General features: G+C 37.5%; 1 protein-coding gene across 2 annotated transcripts in view; it reads right to left on the reverse strand.

Moving 5' to 3' along the window:
• Window positions 1-19,737, reverse strand: part of DNAJB14 (DnaJ heat shock protein family (Hsp40) member B14) — an 88,601-nt gene that overhangs the window by 36,183 nt on the left and 32,681 nt on the right. Inside the window, exon 2 of one of the 2 annotated variants that reach the window (XM_027853402.1) lies at window positions 10,319-10,490. The exons of the other annotated variant lie outside the window; for it this stretch is intronic. Within the exon in view, the coding sequence (XP_027709203.1) occupies window positions 10,319-10,490 (172 nt within the window). The remainder of the gene's footprint in view (window positions 1-10,318; window positions 10,491-19,737) is intronic. 2 annotated transcript variants of the gene reach the window in all.

Here is a 19,737-nt window from a genome sequence, read left to right on the forward strand (position 1 = left end):
CAGCCAGTATGTGTCAGATATGGGACCGGAACTCAGGTCTTCTTGGCTGCAAGGATAGCTCTCTATTCATTAGAGTTACACACCCCACCTCACCCCACCCCCAACCACTGCCCCTGCAGACATCATCAAAATGGTTGATCTGAATGGTCCTTTGTGGAGGAGTGGCTAGATATCTGCACCAACTGCAACCTCCAGGGTAGGCAAGCCCATTTAACTGAAGCAGCAAAGCACTCTGAGGGAGAGTCAGGAAGCAGTATGTGCTAGGTAAGTCAAACCATCACCCTGACCACCAACCTCCAAATACTGACCAAATGCCACCAACAGTTAGGTGCTGTGGCCCCAAGATTCCTCAGCACTGTCAAGTGGCTGAACATCTAAAACAGATAGGCTTATCAGTGGCAGGAACACTAGAGAAGAGGTAAGATCAAGTATACTTTGGTACTGCACACTAAAGACTATGGGACCTTTCCACACATGCTATGTTATCTCTGCCATTAGAACGTAAGCTCCTCAACACTGTCTCTGCTTTTTCGTCCGTATCTCTATGCTCAGAACAGTGCTACGCACATGGCATGTGATTAATGAAGGCTTTTCCATTCGTTTATTCGCTGTGCCAGGCTGCCTACCATTCTCCTAGCACAAAGTAAATATTCGATAAATGCTTGCTCTAAACTATGATCCTGTAAGAGAGAGTGTCACAGAAACCAACAAATGAGAGAGCAAGAGGGAGTGATCTATTGCATCAAAAGCTGCAGAGAGGTCAGGTAAGAAAAGAACAGGGGACCTCGCAGTTAGGAAATCATTCATATTCTGGGTAGAGCACTTTCAGTGACATGGTAGAGTCAGAAACCAGATTTCAAGGGTTGAGAAATGACAGGAAGGAGACAAAAGAGCAGGGAAAATTATCCCTATCTGTAGAAGCGATTTTTTACTTAGAAAACCCCTGAGGAATAGCAAAGAAACTAATTAAAATGACTAATAGCTCCAGTTAAATGGCAAGACCGAAAATAAATTCATAAAAATCACCAACGGTTCTATGTAACAATCATAGAAACCAGAAGGAAATAAGACAAAAATACAAAATAGAAACAAAAAATTTATAAGACTGAAGCCACACCGTGAAAGGCTCTAAATACTCAGTTTTCTCATCTGTAAAATGAGCTGAAGAAAGAAATAGCCAACCACTCAAATATCTTTGCCAAGAAAACCCCAGGTGATGGCCTGAACTCTGGCAGTGACCATGGGAATGGAGTGAAGAGACTAGGACTGCACATATATAGAACTGAGTCATTTACATAAAAATGGTAACTGAACCCATGGGAAATGATAAGGTCACGAGGCAATATGGAATACAGAGAGAGAGGAAGACTCCAGACAGAGCCTTGAGGGTGCAACCATACTTTAAAGGTACAACATGAAGGAGGATTCTGCAAGGGAGAGTGAGGAGCAGTGATAAGTCAAGCAGGAGAAGAGCCAAGAAAGAGCCACAACATGAAAAGCAAAAGAGAGACTCTGCAGAAGGCTAAGGTGGTCAACAGGGTCAAAGACTGCCAAGAGGTGACCAAAAGGAGAGACTGAGACAAGGCCATAAGATCTGGCAACGAAGAGGTCAATGGTGACCTTAGAGAGCAGCTACACATAAGTGATGAGAGCAGAAGCCAGACTGTATGGGCTCAGCAAAGAGAGAAAGCAGAGCTAAGGGCACCTCAAACAGGCGGCCAGCGTTTCCTAGGAATCTGGCACCAAAAGGGAAGAATGATATGAGATGATAGCAAAAGCAATGGCAGGATTGGATAAAGATTTTTTTTTAAACACATAGGGACTCTATATTTGTAGGTACAAAGGAATAAACTAAGAGCTAGAAGAGACTGAAGACTAGAGATATGATTGTACGGGCAATCTGAAAGGCAAGACAGGAGGGGATGAGGTCAAGGGTTCAAAGACAGGATTTGGCCTTAGCAAGAAGAAGGACTATGTATCCTTCAGAGACTGAGGTAATAGGTGGGGATGGGGGAGGGATTGGAAAATTGCATCAAAGGATTTGAGATATAGAATAGGAGACACGAGGTGGTTCAAGGGGAATGGACCTTGCTTTCTCAGTCCATTTTGAGGTGAAATCCTCTGCTGAGAAAGTAGAGATGGAACTGGAATGGAAGGTTTGAGGAGAGATCTGGAATATCCGTTATAGAGAATGAAATTGAGAATCAGTAAGAAAGGAGTAAAAAAACTGGCTTGCCTCAATAAGGACCAGTTGGCGTTAGATAACATAAACTTGCAGTGGTCCCAGTCGTCATAGTTTTGTGACCAGAATCATTCTGTAGCCCTGGAGTAAGACCGGAGATGGGAGTAATCCAAGGTTAGGATTTGGCAAAAAGTGAGAAGTAATAAGATGGGGGGAGGGGGAGAGCAAGAAATTCAAGAGTAGAGGGCAGTGTAATGTTGAAACTGATTGACCACAGGGTCAAGACTGAGAAGGAAAGAAAGTGAAGCAGCGACGGCCTGGGTATAAGTACAAATTATAAAACACTCTTTATATAAAGTAAAGAAGATAAACAATTACTGGAGGGAAATTAATTACATAGATGAGCTGGCCAATTTGACAAAAATGGCCTAAATGAATTTACTGATTTAGTCCTATACCAAACTACAGAGGGCTAAAACTAGAAAAAAATGTAAGCAAAAATCATTTGAAAACCAGAATGGTCTAGAGTTTCAAGAGAAAGAGTTAAAAAAAAACACTCAATTGGAAGGGTAACTAAAACTATATCATGAAACAGTAATTATCAAAACTATTTAGGATGAGCTAAAATAGAAAACTATGCCAATGGGACAAACAATATAGGCAAAAATCAGAAATAAAATTCAATAGAACATTGTTTAGAATAGAAAAACAAACTACTAGGGGGAAGGGTTCACTATCTCATAAAGAACTGCTGTGAAAACATGAAAGCATTTGGGGAGAAAACAAGCTTACCATAGCCTCCTATACCAGAAACTACAATAAATTCCAAAAGGATACACGGCATAAATAGAAAATGCCATACAATTTAAAAACCGAAGAGAATGGAAGACGGTTTCTTTCACACTTCTGGGTAAGGGGAAGTTCTTCGCCAAAAAAATAGAGAGGATCAGAAAACAGAAAAAAGACAATGTTAACTACATTAAAGTTAAAAGGGCGGTCTGGGCAAGTAACCGGTCTGCCTCAGTTTCCTCAACTGTAAAACGGTTAATAAATTAATTTTTAAATAAAATCCACACAGCTAGGGAAAAGGAAAACCACTAAGGGGTAAGGGAATCTTTTGTTCAAATATCTTTGTTGAGCTCTGCTATTCAACTAACAAGTATGTGAGACCAAAAGCCATTCCCCAACAGATAAATGGTCAAAGGATATGAACAGTTATTGAAAGTACTGCACACTATTAAAAACCTAGAATGCTTAGAATCACTAATAATAAGAGAAAGCAAATCAAAACTACTATCAAGTTTTTTTTACCTTACAGCCACAAAATGGACGAAGATGACAAAAGATGGAAATATTCAATGTTGTAGGGATGATAGAAAGACAAATAGTAACGCACAGTTAATGAAGGTACGAATTGGTCCAATCATTCTGGACAGCAATTTGGAATGATGTAAACTAAGATGCCCATCCCCTTTAACCCAGAGATTCCATGCTAGGTATCTACTTCAATGAAGTTACTGATAAGAAACGCTTCAAATACACCAAATATTTATATCAGCACTTTTTATGGTAGCAGGGAACAAAGGAGGTGCCCACTATTTGGGGAATGGCTAAACAAACTGTTGTATGTGAATGTCGAATAGAATATCACTCTGCTGTAAGAAACAGTGCATATGATAAATGACTTCATTCCCTCAGTGCCAAGAAACATGGGAAGAGTATATGCATGGATACAAATGAAATAAGCAGAATCTGGAAAATTAAAAGAATATAGAAAGAACAGAAAGTGAAACTAAATGCTATGAAATTATAATGACCAACTTTGGTCTTAAAGAAGACTTGGAAACAGGCTACTCTTCCTTCTTTGCAGAGGCAGGGAACTATAGGTGGGGAAGCCTACAAATAATGCTAGACTTTTCAGATGTGCTAGTTTAGTTTAGCTAAACTTTTTTTTCCTCCTTTTTTATCAATTCTTCTAAGACACCCTTCTGGGGCATCCTTTGGGAAATGTAGGTGATATACTTGGCAGCTAGGTGGCGCAGTGGATAGAGTGCCCGAATGCAAGAAGATCTGAGTGCCTTGAGACATTTACTGAGCTGCGTGACTTTGGGCAAATTAATTAATCTGCCTCAGTTTCCTCAACTGTAAAATGGTTAATAAAATCATCTACCTCCCACGGTGGTTGTGAGGATCAAATGAGATATTTGTAAAGTGCCTGGCACAGCGCCTGGCCCATAATTGGTGCTATACAAATGCTAGTTACAATGATGATGATGATGATATAAAAGCAAAATATAACAGTAACATTTATTTTTTAAAAAATAACTAACAATAAGATAAATGCATCTTAAAGCAGCTCTGAGGTTTTACTCCTCACCCATCAAAGTGAAGGGACTTCTACAAGTGAGACACATACGACTACTGGTACAATTGTGACTTGGTCAAAATATTCTGGAAAATAATTTGGAATTACAGAACACAAATTACAGAAGACTAAATACTCATATGCTTCTACACAGAAACCCCATCCTAAGAAGTCATAGATAGAAAAACTCCACATATAACAAAACATTTCTAACATTACTTTCTAACCTAGCAAAATAATGTCCGAAAGTGAATAGCTTTCAATTGGGGAAATCTGAACAAACTGTGGTATATTAATATAATCAAATATTACTATGCTATAAGAAATAATAAGAAAAAGAGCAATTCAGAAAATCAGAAGAAAATTTATAGGAAATGATGAAAAATGAAGCAATGAGAAAAAGGAGACTGATGACACTATTACAGTAATGTGAATGAAAAGAACACTGTGATGGAGAAGAGATGAGAAAACGAATACTCCTCCTCTTGGTTGAGGCAGGGACTAGAGAGGTAGGAAGGGCTGGGTTTGCTCAGTTGTTTTTCTTGGTTACAGGGAAAGGTGAAAGGAGGAAGAGTTGTGGGAGGGTTGGGAAGAAGTCACATGTCTGAAAATGGCTATAATGTGAAAAGCATCAATAAAGTTTTTTTTTAAAAAGAAAAGTCGTTGTTCCTATCCTAACTACATTTTTAAGTTCGAAGGTATACATCGAAGCCTATAACTTAACGTATTTAAATAACACTTCACTATGTGTCATCTTTACTATATGTCATATGAGTACTGCTTGAAGGAACTTGTCATATAAGGACTGATTCAAGGAGAGGGAATGAAGAGAAGACTTGGGTGCCCGCGGCTGCCATGATAGCTGCTGGTCCCCAGGCCCCTGAAGGACTGTCCTATGGAGAAGGGTGCAGATGTGTTTCATGTGGCTACAGGGACAAGAAGCCAGAGCAATGTGGGAAGCTGCAGAGGCCTAGAACTGAGGAGGAGAGGACCTCGTGGCCCCGGCTGTCCCCATGGAGTGGCCGGTCACCTCTGCAGGTGATGACCTTGCTCCTCCTTGGAGCTCTTTAGACAGTGAGCAGCTAGAGGCCACATGCACTTTCAGTCACAGTGGGGATTCCTGACGGCTTCAAGGTCCCTTCTTTGATCTTTTTCTTTATTATGGTAATTTTTATTTATTTATTTTCTTGTTTTCAACATTTACTTCCACAAGATTTTGAGCTCCAAATTTTCACCCCGTCTCGTCCCTCTCCCCACCCCGAGATGGCACGCGTTCTGAATACCCCTTCCCCTAGCCTTCTCTGATTTTTTAAAAATAGACAAGGGTCAGGAGGACCTGAGTTCAAATCCGGCCTCAGACACATAACACTTACTTAGCTGTGTGACTCTGGGCAAGTCACTTAATCCCAATTGCCTCACCAAAAAAAAAAAAACCCCCAAACAAACAAACACCAACAACAACAAAACAAACAACCATAAATATTGTAAAAAAAAATAGATAAAAATTTTTCAGAAAGTCCTGCTTTCTCTTGTAATTACCAAAAAACAATTTTCAAATGTTAAAAATATCAAGAATTTAATTCTCAAAAATACAGAAGACTCTTCCTTATCCACGACAATGAAAATGAGTAGCATCAATAATCCAAAAGCGAAGCAATCCTAAAAGATTTTTTCCATTCAGCTTAGGATTGCCTTTTATGTAGTTTCTAATTGCCAGATTTCTCCCTGATATTATGGGTTAGAGGCAGCATAGTGACCTGACATAGAGTACTAATGCTGGGTTCGGAAGACCTGGGTTTAAATCTGGCCTTGAAAGTGAGGCAGCTGTAGATGGACTCAGTGACTTCTGAAGTTACTTCCACTTCTAAAGAAATAATCCTGTACCTATGTTTTCCTGTTGATTTAAAAATCAGTCTCCATTTCCTGAGCATACAAAGACTGAACAAAGAGAGGTCACTCAGGAAGCTAGCCGCTTCCACAGAGATATCATAAAGCTGAAAATCCAGGCAGAAAAACTCCAAAGTTGTCTGTATACAATGATGTTAAAACTAAAAGTAGTAGTCACAGTGGACCACGATAAGCAAAGGCAAGGAAGGCGTTTTGCTCGTTTCTAGTGGGGTCCAACACTACCACATCCTCTCTGTCCTGAGCATTTGTCCATAAATTAGAGGTCAGAGTTCGGGGGACAGAGTGCATACAACTAATCTCCTCAAATGCTATATTTTTCACCTGAAACAAGCTGAAAAGCACAGACTTTAAGCTATATCCTGGATATCTTGCTCACATATACTAATTTTCATATTTAATATAATAGTAAGAAAAATTATGCTCTCTTTCAATACTAGGGAATATACTATTGTGCTAGACCTGAAGCCAGAAGACTTGTGTTTGATTCTAATCACAAATGCGTACTAGCTTTGTAAACCACGGGCAAGTCTTTTAGAGAGGCCCAGTGTCCATATAAGCAAAACACGGAAAATAATACTTGCACTCTGCAAAACTTCAGTGTGATACTAGGTGTGCTATCTTATCACAAAAAAAAAAAAGCCAAAAACCAACAACTGAAAAGATGAAGAGTAAGAATTAATTAATTAAAATGATACAGTTATACAGGGTGTTTCAATTAGTACAATTTTAAGCTACTTAAAGCTTACTATGTCTTCAAATCTGGGAAATAACATCTTTATTCAAAAACAACTACTACTAAATTCATACTCAAATTAAACAAAATGTATAACATAGGCAGTGAAACACTTCTTATTCCTGGAAAGCTCTGACTAATCTCTTTTTCCACTGAGCAACTTATGAGTTAAATTTTGATTTAAAAGTTTGAAAGAAAATCTAAATTCTTAACTGATTAAATAACACACCAATTAGCATTTCTGAAAATGATGCCTAAATGTTTCAGTGTGATGGCGTCCTACTTAAAAGATTTTATATTGGCCATTTAAATTATGTTTATATATGGTGCGTTTTTAAATAAGAAAGTAGGAAAACTCCTTAAAAGTTTTAAAATTTCACTCGTGCTAAGTTTGATTTCAGATGCATTTCAACTCAAAGGTGATGAAAAGTGCCTCACTTCAGAGAATTAGAGTTTTCTTAGAGCTGTACTGTTCATAGTGCATTACTTATGCAACTAATGGAAAAGTATTGCATTGCTTCTCCCTGAGCAATTGGCTTGCATAATCACGCAAGGATCAGCTAACCAACAGGACAACAACTCTTTCTTCAGAAGAATCCCTTGTGAACACGTGCAATGAAACAACAACAAAAAATCCATCACTAGCATTTCTGTTTATTTTAAGTCTTTACAACACACAGCTTCTAACTAACTTAACACGACAGCAAAGCCTGGAAGTCCATTCTGTTTACGAAAAATCTGCACACACTTATTACATGCCTAATACCATGAGGAGACAGGAAATGTGATCGTGGAGGATCAGGGAATGGTAGTGGTCAAAAGAAGGTAGATTTAAAGCACAGACAAGCCACAGTACTTGGCCTCAAGGAGTTTCCAGGCAATGGGACCATCAAAAGTACATGGAGGAGGGGGCAGCTAGGTGGCACCATGGATAGAGCACCAGCCCTGGATTCAGGAAGATCTAAGTTCAAATCTGGCCTCAGACACTTGACACTTCCTAGCTTTGTGACTCTGGGTAAGTCACTTCACCCCAATGCCTAGCCAAAAAAAAAAAAAAAAAAAAAAAAAGGTACACGAGGAAGCCGCATCTGAGTTTATTTGTTTTTTGTTTTTTGTTTTTTTTTTTGCCAGAAAGTAGATCTCCAAGGCAAAACAAACAGGGAGGACATTCTCGCCATAAGAAATAGTAGGATCAAAAGCATGGAAGTCTGAGAGGGGAACAGAAAGCAGCTTAGGTTGGCTGAGCATAGAATATGTGGAAGAACATGAGGAAAAAAAGCTAGAAAAGCAGAGCGAAGACACTGTACAAAGTCTTGGACACCAGGTGGGGGAGTCTGAGTTTTGTTCAGGAGGCAAGAGGCAGTTGATGTGAACACTGTCTACTTGTAAGGGAGATGATTCTGGCAGTGATATACACAGGGTGGTCTGGCACATGGAGAGAATGGGGGGCAGTCTGTTGGCAGGCCTGGTAAGTGAATGAACATGAAAGACAGAAAGGAAAGAATCAGTAAATCCTCTGAACATGACAGATGAGGTGAAGGCGGTCATCAGACAAAAGAAGAGAAATCTGGAGGGCAGCCCAAGTAGAGGGGAAAAGATAACGAGCTCAATTTTTTGGTTGCCTTTGAGATACTGGTGGGACGTGTGGGCAGAAATCCCAACAGGTATTTGGAGGCATGAGAGTGTGTTCACAAAAGAAGTCCAGAATGGACAATGAATGAGCGTGCCAAAGAGGAGAGAGGGAGAGAAGAGAGGAGAATGGTACAGACTGATTACAGGAGGGAATAAAATAAAGAAGACTGCTCCGGAGAAAAAAATGGTGAGCCAGGGGCAGGTGTCCCGGGAGAGGGGTGTCTGATGTAATGACAAGACAGACCATCCAGTAGGAAAGTGTAGTCAGCAGTGACAAAATAACCTACAGAAAAGTAAAGGAGAACAAGCTGAAAAAGGCCCCTGGGTAACTGGCCAAATTAAGCCAGTACTCACTGACATCTGACAGAACAGCGGCCCGGGGAGGCAAAGTAGATTCCAAGGGGCTGAGGAAAGAATGAGGCAGGGAGGAAATGCCACCATCAGGCACAGACAACTTCTCTGAAGAGAAAAGGACCAAGTTTGCCTTGTTATAAAAGATAAACCCCACACCTACCACCATCCCCCAGCCTCCATGCCCAACTATGGGTCCTCTTGCTTTCTAAATATCATAGTCTTTGAATCCTTGCTCTGAGGGGTTTGCATCATACAACTGTGCGCCTGTAGTTGACTTTTATTGTTACACAAGTAACTATGGTAACGAATTTTTCTTCTTTGTCTAGACCTGTGGTTTCAATGATGACAGTAATGTCCAGTGAGAAAATTCCCTCTATCAATGCATGTGTTACACAGTATACCATCTTAGGGAGCTGCCTGTGCCCAGGGTCACACAGAGGATATGTGTTAAGAGACAGAACTCGAACCCAGTTCTTTTTAACTCCAAAGGCAACCCAGACATCACACCATGCTAACTCGTTGGAATTAAAAACAGTAATCATATGGAGTATGAATGCAGATTAAAGCATATTTTTTCTTTATTTCTTTATTCTTTATTTTTCTTGTTTAGTTTAATTTTTTTTGGTCTGCATTTTCTTTCACAACATGACTAATGCAAAAATGTTTTGCATAACTGCATGTGTATAACCTATATCAAATTACTTGCCTTCCCAATGAAGGAGAGTGGAGAGAATCTGAAGCTCAAAATTTTAGAAAAATGAAGGCTAAAAATTGTTTTTACATGTAATTAGGGAAAAAATAAAATATTAAGTCATTGGGGAAAAATAGTAATTGTAAGTAATCATAATAGTAATCATTTATACATTATCCCATGAGTTTGTAAAATGCTTTCCATCCTTTATCTCATTTGAACCTCACAACAGCCTTGTGAGGTAAGTACTAGAGGCTGCCCCGACACTATCACATTATGCCCATAATGTACTTTCATAAGGAAAAGCAATCACAAAGCATACAAGTAAACAGCCGGCTTTTCCATATGTGCTCTGCTATCTACAAAGAGACAAAGAATCTTTTGAGGCTAATGTTAAACTTCTTAAGTGGTTATCCTAACTAAAATACAAAAAAAGTTTTATAAACTCCATACCTGAGGACTCCATCTACTTGATCGTTGGTGTAGGCTTTTCCACTTTCACCAGCAGCAAACGCACTGTCCTTTGTGTTATTGGGCCTGCTGTGATCGCCGCCACTGGCTGGTTTTCGGCAATGTGGGCCATTTGCAGCTGTACTTCCATTTTTCATAATTGCTTCCAGAAGCACTATACAAAGACAAAATGTATATTGCCATTTCATTAAAGAAACATATACAACATTATGCATTTTACACTTTAAGAAATCTTTGTAGCTAATCAATTGAGATTTTTTTTTTAAATAAAAAGATAAAGCACAGGTCCTCCTTAAACTGAGAGCTTTCCTAGTTTCCAAAAAGACTAAGAAATTTTAAATGAAAGTTATTAGGGACTACTGGCAACTGAAGATCAATCATCGATGATATCTCATCTTTTTCGCCCATCTGGAAAAGGCTACTAACTCTAGTAAAATATCACATTTAGAGTAGAAAAATTTATGTTTTCCCACAATTTCTACCTTTCTTCAATCTTGTGAAGTTTTCTGTTGCCTTACCAACAGAATCTCCTATAATTTCAATCTCTCCTATGGCTGTTCATATTGCCCCAGAAACATCACTTTTTCCCAATGTTACATGTTCTTCCTCAGAAGGCTGCGGGCCTCACGATAGGGAAAAGTCAGGATAATCACTCTAGGATGCCCAGCTATCAAGGGACTAAAACTGAAAAATCATTCAAGACCACAGGAGAATGAAGTGGTGCTGTGAGCTGGTGCAAGAACGGGCCTGACAATTCTCATACCTATAATCAGCAAGTCTACAGCCCCACTCCCATCTCCAAGGTAACCCTAGAAGTTACTTAGCAACAATGCCCTCTGTCTATACACGCTCATCCTTCAGCTTTTAGTTCTCCCCTTCAAGTCTCCCTCCCCCTCAGGTTCACTTACCTGGAGTCCACACTATATAAATTGTGCCCTAGGCAGTTCCAAATCCTACTAGAAACAGACTGACTAATGGGCTGGAGCCTAGATGACAGAATCTGAACTGAAAATGACCTTAGACGCCATCCAGTCCACCTGTAAACCTAAAAGAACTACATAAAATGTTGGCTCTCATCATCATCATCATCATCATCATCATCATCAACCTTATAGGCAACAGGGAGTTACTCAATTTTTTTGAGCAGATGAGTGACACAGTCATGCCTGTGCATTAGGAAAATGCTCTTTGTAGCTATGGGAGACAGACTGGAGACACAAAGAGAGGCAGGGAGACCCCTTCGGAGGCACAGTTCAGGCAGATGCTGACAGGCTGAAGTGGTAGAAATGACACTGGAGGTGAAGCCAGAAAACCTGGGCTCAGACTTTGTGGCCACCGCCTTAAGCAAATCACTTCGCCTCTTAGAGCCTCTGTTTCCCCATCTGTAAAATAAACCGCAGCTTCAGAGAAACTTGGTCTGAATGACATGAGATCTGTTTCTAGGACTGATCCTCTGAAATCAAGAAACAAGGGAAAGAACCCACAACAGCAAAGCTACAGAAAAATGAAGGGTGGATGTCCACCCTCAGGCTGGGCCCGGTCACTCCTCCTTCCTCCTCCCATTCTCCCATTTGCTCCAGAAGTTTGTGAGGATCAAGGTGCATGTGTGACCTGAGAAGACACAGCGACTGCAGCTCGAGCAGTTAGAGAATTTCCCTTACTTTATTTTACCCTCAGGATTTTGTACTGTATCATCCAAGCCCTACAGAAATTCCAAGAGGGGTTTCACTATAGTTATGAAGTTGGGTGGTTAAAAAGCATTATAATTTCACAGATGTGAATACAGAACTACCATCAGTAATCTTTGAGAAAATTGGAATAAATGAAAAGGATATTAGAACCCTAGAGACAGGCAAGGGCCTTTTTTTTTTTTTTCAAATAAGTGAAAAGGTAGATTTTTAGAAACTACAGACTAACGAGGTAGATAGGAGGCAACATGAAATAATAAAACTGAGCTATACTTGTATTTTATGACAAGCTGGAAGACTCCAATTCTCATTCATCCTGTTGGGGCCACTACCTTGCTATGCAAATGACTTTTCTGTGATTCATCTGTAAAAAGAGGAGACTGGACAAAGTGATCTCAAAGGTCTCATTGGGACAGAACATTCTATGATTTCATGGCAAGACCAGGAAAAATTCAAAAACGTAGTATTAAAGAGATGTTTTGTAGGCACAATGAATGACTGCTAAGAAAAGGCAGGGGTTCTTTAAGAACCATTACTGACAAACCAAGCTCATTCTTCTTTTTTCATGGGATTAATACATCAGCAGAGCAGGAGGAATACTATAGCTATGTTGTCCCTGAATTTTAGGAAGGCTGAAATTCTCTTACAAGAGTAGGTTCTTGTGAAAAAGATGGAGAAATATGAATTGGTTTAATATTTCAATTAGGTAGATGTATAGCTGATTGTTGCAGAAATCTAAATAATAGATTAGTGCCAACTTAAAAGATATGTTCCAATAGGTGTATGCTAGAGCTCTATTCTTGTTCTTGTCAATATTTTTTTTTAAGTCAGCTTTGATGAAAATAGAGAAGGCTTGCTTATCAAATCTGTAGATGACACAAAGCTGGGAGAGTTAGCTATACTACAATGAGATGACACAGAATCAGAGCCTAAGATTATCTTCTATGTTTCAACAAGGGGCCAAAAAATGAGTCAGAATTCAACAGAATAAGTGTCTTTAAAAAAATCATTTAAGTACATAAACTTGCCTTGAAAGTACTTCAAGCAAAAAATCCTTGGTCCCCCCCCCCAAAAAAAATCAATGATAAAAAGTAAGGTCCCAAATACACTCAAATATCTAGAGAAAAGCATTTTTGTAGTACCAAACTGGGGGAGGGGGATGGGGGGGAGAGTAAATGTCCATTGTTTGGGGAATGGTTAAACCGTAAATTAATATAACATAATATAACTGCACTGTAAGAAATGATGACTATGAAAGTTCATGGGGAAGGTGAAATCAGCAGGACCAAGAAAACAGCAAGCACACAGACAACAATATGAATGGGAATGTAAATAAAATCTAAACTACGAGCTATGAAATTATATGACTGAATTTGATTCCAAGGAAGAGACATGAGAATGCACTTCCTTCCCTTCTTTGCAGAGGTAGGCAATCACGGGTGTAGAACATTGAATATAACATTAGACTTGTTTGATGAAGTGGCTAGTTTTGCCACTGTTGTGCTCCACCCCCACCCCCACTCTTTTTTTTTTTTCTTCTTTGTAATTCTTTGTTATAAGGGATGGCCCCTGAGAGGGAGAATAGGAGAGGAGACGGCTATACTGGGAAATGCTGGTGATATAAAAAAAAAACAAAAGATGTCTTCTTGATTAATATGTCAAAAGCAACTATGATATGTCATATATCATATGACAGCCTAAAAAGTAATACAATTTAAGGCAAGGCTATACTACTAAAAGTAGAGTATTCTAATCAAGAAAGACCAAAGTTCCACTACACTTTGTGAGTCAGATTCCATTTTAGGTAACCAAGAGTAACATTTTAAATGGACATCAGCAATCTAGAGGACAGAAAACAAGATAACGAAGGGTGTGGAAACAACATACGACAAACAACCAAAGGAACTCGAGGTGGGATTTTCATACTGCAGAAGACTTGGTAGGGGGAAGGGGAAGTGATACCTGCCACCAACTATCTCAAGGCTGTGGAAGGAATATACTTATTCTGTGTAGCTCAGAAGGGAATCTAATAAAAATCACTGAGCGGACATCACAGAGGAAGAGTCTTAGAGTCAACGTAAGAATGTTCTAATAATCAGAACTATCTGACAGAACCATCCAACAATTTAACAGGCTGCCTCCAAAAGGAAGAAGTTTCTAGATACTGGAGGTTCTCAAAAAGAAGGATGCCAAAGAATATTGAAGAGATTTTCATGCTGAGATTTAACGTGGACTACGTGACCGCTCCAACCCCGGGAATTTATGATTCAATGAAAGAGAGAATGGGATTTATCCAATCAAAATTTCTAAAAAGTGATAAAATTAATATTAAAAACTGAGAAACATATCTTTTCATATCCAGTTCCTACCAAGTCTCTTACATATTCTGGGTATGAAATTTGGATGAAATAATGTGAAATGATAAACTAAGTAACCAGAAGGCCATAATTTCTCCCCAAAAGCACAAAAACAAAGCACTCAATGACACGTACACACCTTGTGCTTTCCTCTGGTACTGGGACCATTTTGTACAAAATATTCAGGACAAAGTATCTGATCATGAAACACGCAAAATTCACCAAGTTCCCAAATTAACCTTTGAGTCTGATTTGTGAATTCTTGCCAGCTTAAAATTTTCATCTTAACTGTACCTGTCTAAAAGCAGACAAAGGTTGTAATTAAAACTAATCAGAAACTTTTTTATATTTTAGTACTTCAGCTTTAGAAAACATGGTACCTGAGGTATAGTAATGCCGCGTGCATTGGGTATGGTGGGGGAGGTGTTCTATATTAAATGAATTTTCCAGATAAATCAAATTTTATCATATTAAGCATTCACTTTTAATCATTTTAAGCCAGAATTTTTAAAAACACATTAATACTCTCTATAATCTTAAGCCTGAAGAATGTAACAGGCTATCATTATGAATATATATTTTTATGACTGATTATTGAGGAATGCAGGAGTATTTTGCCTACACTAAATGACCCCAGAGTGCTATTACACACACACACACACACACACACATTTTAAATCTGCTTTTTTATCATTTTATTCTGTTTTCTTTGGTACTGTTTAGACAGAATGTCAGCCTTTTTTTTGTAAATTTTTAAAAACTTGAGCTTAAATACAAAATGAGAAAAGAAAAAAAATTGCCGTGTACACAGTAGAACATAAGAAAGGATTCACTATAAAACAATAAATTTCCATTTCAAAAAACCTACGTAATAAATACGTCAAACTGTTTTCAAAGCTACTCAGCTTTCCTTTGCTTCCCTGTTGGTTTTCTTTTGTTCTCTGCTGTCCACTTTTTACTTTATTTTTTTCCCCTTTCTTCACCCCACCTCCCTAAGGAAGGCTACAATTAAGTGTGTGTGTATATACACACATACACAGAGATCTATAAACATACACATATATACACATACACACTACATACTCATGTATGTAAGACCATGCTATTCCTGTTTCCTCCTATCTTTATTATGAAGGTGGATTGCATCTTCCTTCGTAAGTCCAAGTCTTTCCATGTTTTTACAAATCAACCAGCTTATCATTTCCTACACCACAGCAATATTCTAACCTAATCACATCCTATTGAGATATTGTCTATGAGAGTTTTTTTCACCAATTTTCTTCATTCCTTCTATTTTTGGCTACATAGGTTTTATTTATATAATAAAAATTTAATTTAAAATAACTGAAATTGCCCTTTTTACACTTCAAAAATGCTCTCATCTTATAATTTATTTTAAGGTCTGATACTGCTGAATCTCCTTCCTTTACATCTTTTTCTTCTGGTTTCTTTGAAGTTCCTGACTTTTTGTTCTTCCAAATGAACTTTGTTATTATTTTTTTCTCAGTAAAATAATTTTTTAGTAATTTAATTGGGATGACATTAAATAGATTAGGTAAAATTGTCATTTTAAAAATTGGCTTTACCTACCCACGAACAATAAATATCACTTCAATTATTTAAATCTGAGCTTATTTGTATAAAAAGTGTTTAATGTTTATGTTCCTATAGTTACTATGTCTGTTTTGGCAGGTATATGCTCAGGTATTTTATACTGTGGTCTAAAACAATATTGAAGAATATTGCTGTCAGTGTAGTTTCCCTATTTTTCATGTTTGATTATATCTTTTTTAATTCTGTCTAACATCATGATTACTATCTTTGCTTTTTTTTATATACTAAATTCTACTCTTGCCCTTTATTTTATCTTTTTGTGTATTTTTCATTTTTATAATATTGCCTGAAAACAACATACTGTTGAATTCAAATTTTTAATCTGCTATCTGTTTCAGTTTTATGGGTAAATTCATCCCATTCACATTCTTAGTTACCACTATTTGTGTATTTTCCTCCTTCCTATTTTTTCTCACTATTCTCACTCTATTTACCCTACCCTCTTCACTCCTCTGCTTTACTTCTACGTGCTACCTTGCCCTCCCCTACTGCTTAACCTACCCACCCCTGTAAGAGTCCCTGCCTTATCCTCTTCCCCACCCTATCCTCTTGCCCTCTTATTTCTTTCTGAATTTATACCCTTCTAGATATATATGTATATGTGTATATATATATATGTTGTTCTCTCTTTACCCCATTCCCAATGAGAGTAAGGTTCTAGTACTACCTGTCCTTTCCCCTACTAGCTTCTTCTGTATCAATTTTTTTTTTTGCCTCATTTGTATGAGATAATTATTCCTTTTTATCTCTACCTACACAGTTCCATTTTTTTAGACTCACCCCATCATACTCAGCTCATGCCTTTCTTTCAAACTACCCAAATAATGATGACAGTCATGAGTACTGCTAATATTTTCACATATACGAAGCAAACAATTTGACCTTATTGAGTACTTTATATTTGATCTTTAATGTCTACCTTATATTTCTCCTGGATGTTATAGGTCAAAATTTCCCTTAAGTTCTGCTGTTTCTGTCACAAATACCTCAGTCTTTCAATTTGTCAAATACCCTTTTTTTTTTAAAAAAAAAATTCAGGATTATACTTAATTTGTTGGGTAAGCTACCGTTGATTATAACCCCTGCTCTTTTGCTTTATGGAATATAGTATTCCAAGACCTACAGTCCTTCAATGCAGTAGCTACTAGGTCTTAACCCTTATTGTAGTTCCATGATATTAAAATTTTTTTTCTTATTGCTTCTAATATTTTCTGCTTAACATGGGAACTTTGAAACTTGGCTATGATATTCCTGTAAGTTTTCCTCCTGGAATCTCTTTCAGGTGGTGATGAATAGATTTTTTTCTATTTCTACTTTATCTTCTAGAACTTCAGGGCAATTGTTCTTGATAATTTCTTGCAATATTGTATCAAGATTCATTTTTTTAATCATAATTTTTGGTTAGTCCAACTATTCTTATATTATTTCTCCTCGATCTGTTTTCTAGATTAGTTGTTTTTCTTATGAGATGTTTCACTTTCTCTTTTATTTTTTCATTCTTTTGATTTTATTTTATGACACTTTTTGGTGTCTTAGAACATCATTAGCTTCCCCGTGCCCAATTCTAGTTTTCAATGAATTATTTTCTTCCTTAAGTTTTTGATTCTCTATTTCCAGTTGGTTGACTTTCCTTTCATAATTTTATTGGATTGCTCTTATTTTTTTCCTTCTAATTTTTCCTTGATCTCTCTTATTTGATTTTTAAAGTCTTTTTAAAGTTCTTCCAAAAACTCTTTTTGTGCTTGGGACCATTTGACATTTTTCAATGAAAAAGGAGTGACTTTTTTAGCTCTGTTATCTTTCTTTGAATATGAACTGGGATCTTCTTTATCCCTGTAGTAACTATCCTCATGCTTTTCTCATTATATCATAAAACAAGTACAAATAAAGAAAACTCTCTGAATTACATTTTTAAAAAATTAAAATGTGGTTCTATTACATGTGTAAATCAAAGTTAAATTTATAATAAGCTATAACTACCATAAGTTTTAACATAAGCGGGATCTCTTTTAAAATAATTTTTATTATTCCTCCTATAATCTGCTTTGCTTAGTTTGCTAAGCAAACTTTTTTTAGTGAGTATATACATATAATATATATACATATATATACATATATATTAAATGCAAGCTTGAACCCAGTCAAAATATATAAATATTGGCTTTCTTTCTTCCTTCCTAAAATGGGCTTTTCAAAAAAGTGAGTGCATCTAAGACCACACTCTTACCAAGAGAACAAACTAAAATGAACAAAGACAGAAAGGAGGAGAAATGAAGTTTTTAAAAAAGCTTTTATACTAATTGTATATTTTTTAATTAATTTGATGCATTTTGTTTAGTGTAAACCTGTATTTTTTCTTTCCAAGGAAATTTATTTTGGTGATGCAGCCCATATTCAGGCGTGACATTTTTAGACCAAACAGTACAATGAGCTGTAAACTAATAGGATCTGAAAGTTTTACTGGAAGATAACTCTTAACGAAGAGGTATTTCTCACCGGGATTCAAATATGTGCCAATCAATATCACAACCCTTTTGGCCTAACACATTACTACTCTCTGTGGGGTTTAAGGATAAATGCTGATATAAGAAAGGTATTTCGCCATATGCCATTAACCAATGATTTACTTCCTGGTTGGATCAGGAGAAGCAGGGCCTCCTAGAATAGGGAGAATCAAAAGAACTTTCTCTCACACTAAAGCCCCAGGGGATTTAACAAGCTTCTCTTTGGGGAATATCAATATTCCCTTAACTTTCACTTGTCATTTGCTTTAATTAGAACAACTCCTAGGTATAAGTGACTTCAGAAAAGGGAAAAAGGAACAAGAGGGGTAAAGAGATTAAATTCATGCTCCTAACCCTAACCCTTGGCTTCACCCAACTCCTACTTCTCCTGGAATGAATTCTGCCAAGACTTCCATCCCCTATCCCCAGAGAATCACTTTCAGAAAGGTTACAAAGGGGGTTCCTATTCAGATGCAGATTTAACTAGATGACCCAAAGGACCCTGCCAACTCAGTCTCCTGTACTTGAAAATGGGAAGTCTAAGAAAAGAGTGTCCTAGCTGGGTGTGGTGGTACAGGACTTCCCAGTGGGTATTGGTAGTGCCAGCCTAGATGATGGGGATGAGAGAAATGCAGAAGGGACAAAGGAAGTATTTACTAAGGGCCAGGATCTGCTAAGCACTTTACAAATATTATTTCATTTGATCCTCACAACAACCCTGGGAGTTAGGTGCTATTAGTTTCCCTGTTTTACAGTTGAGGAAACTAAGGCAAACAGAAATTAAATAACCTGCCCAAAGAAAGTTCTGTTCTGGTGGAAGACTTTGGACACTTTTTTTCCCCCGGCGCTTGGAGTCAGGAAGACCTGAGTTCAAATTTAGTGTCAGACAAAGAAAAGAACTTTATTTGACTCTTAAATTAAGGAAACAATAAGCAATGTTAAAAAATTCACCTAGCAACTAAAAAAGATAACAATGAAGCTGCATTTTTTAATTTCCAGTATTACAGTGCAAATGGCTATAGCAAAATTTATCTTGTACAGATTTATGGAGAACAGAAGAAAGTGTGACCAAACGGGAGATAGAGAACTTTAAAAAATGAAAAATGGTTGAATTTGAAAATGAAAAATGGTTTGATTACATTAAATTGAAAAGTTTTTGCACAAACAAAGCCAATGCAACCAAGATTAGAAGGAAAATAGAAAATCGGGAAATTACAACCAGTGTCCCTGATAAGGTC

The sequence above is a fragment of the Vombatus ursinus genome, unplaced genomic scaffold (assembly GCF_900497805.2).
Source record: "Vombatus ursinus unplaced genomic scaffold, bare-nosed wombat genome assembly UNPS02009975.1, whole genome shotgun sequence".
NCBI classification, from domain to species: Eukaryota; Metazoa; Chordata; class Mammalia; order Diprotodontia; family Vombatidae; genus Vombatus; species Vombatus ursinus.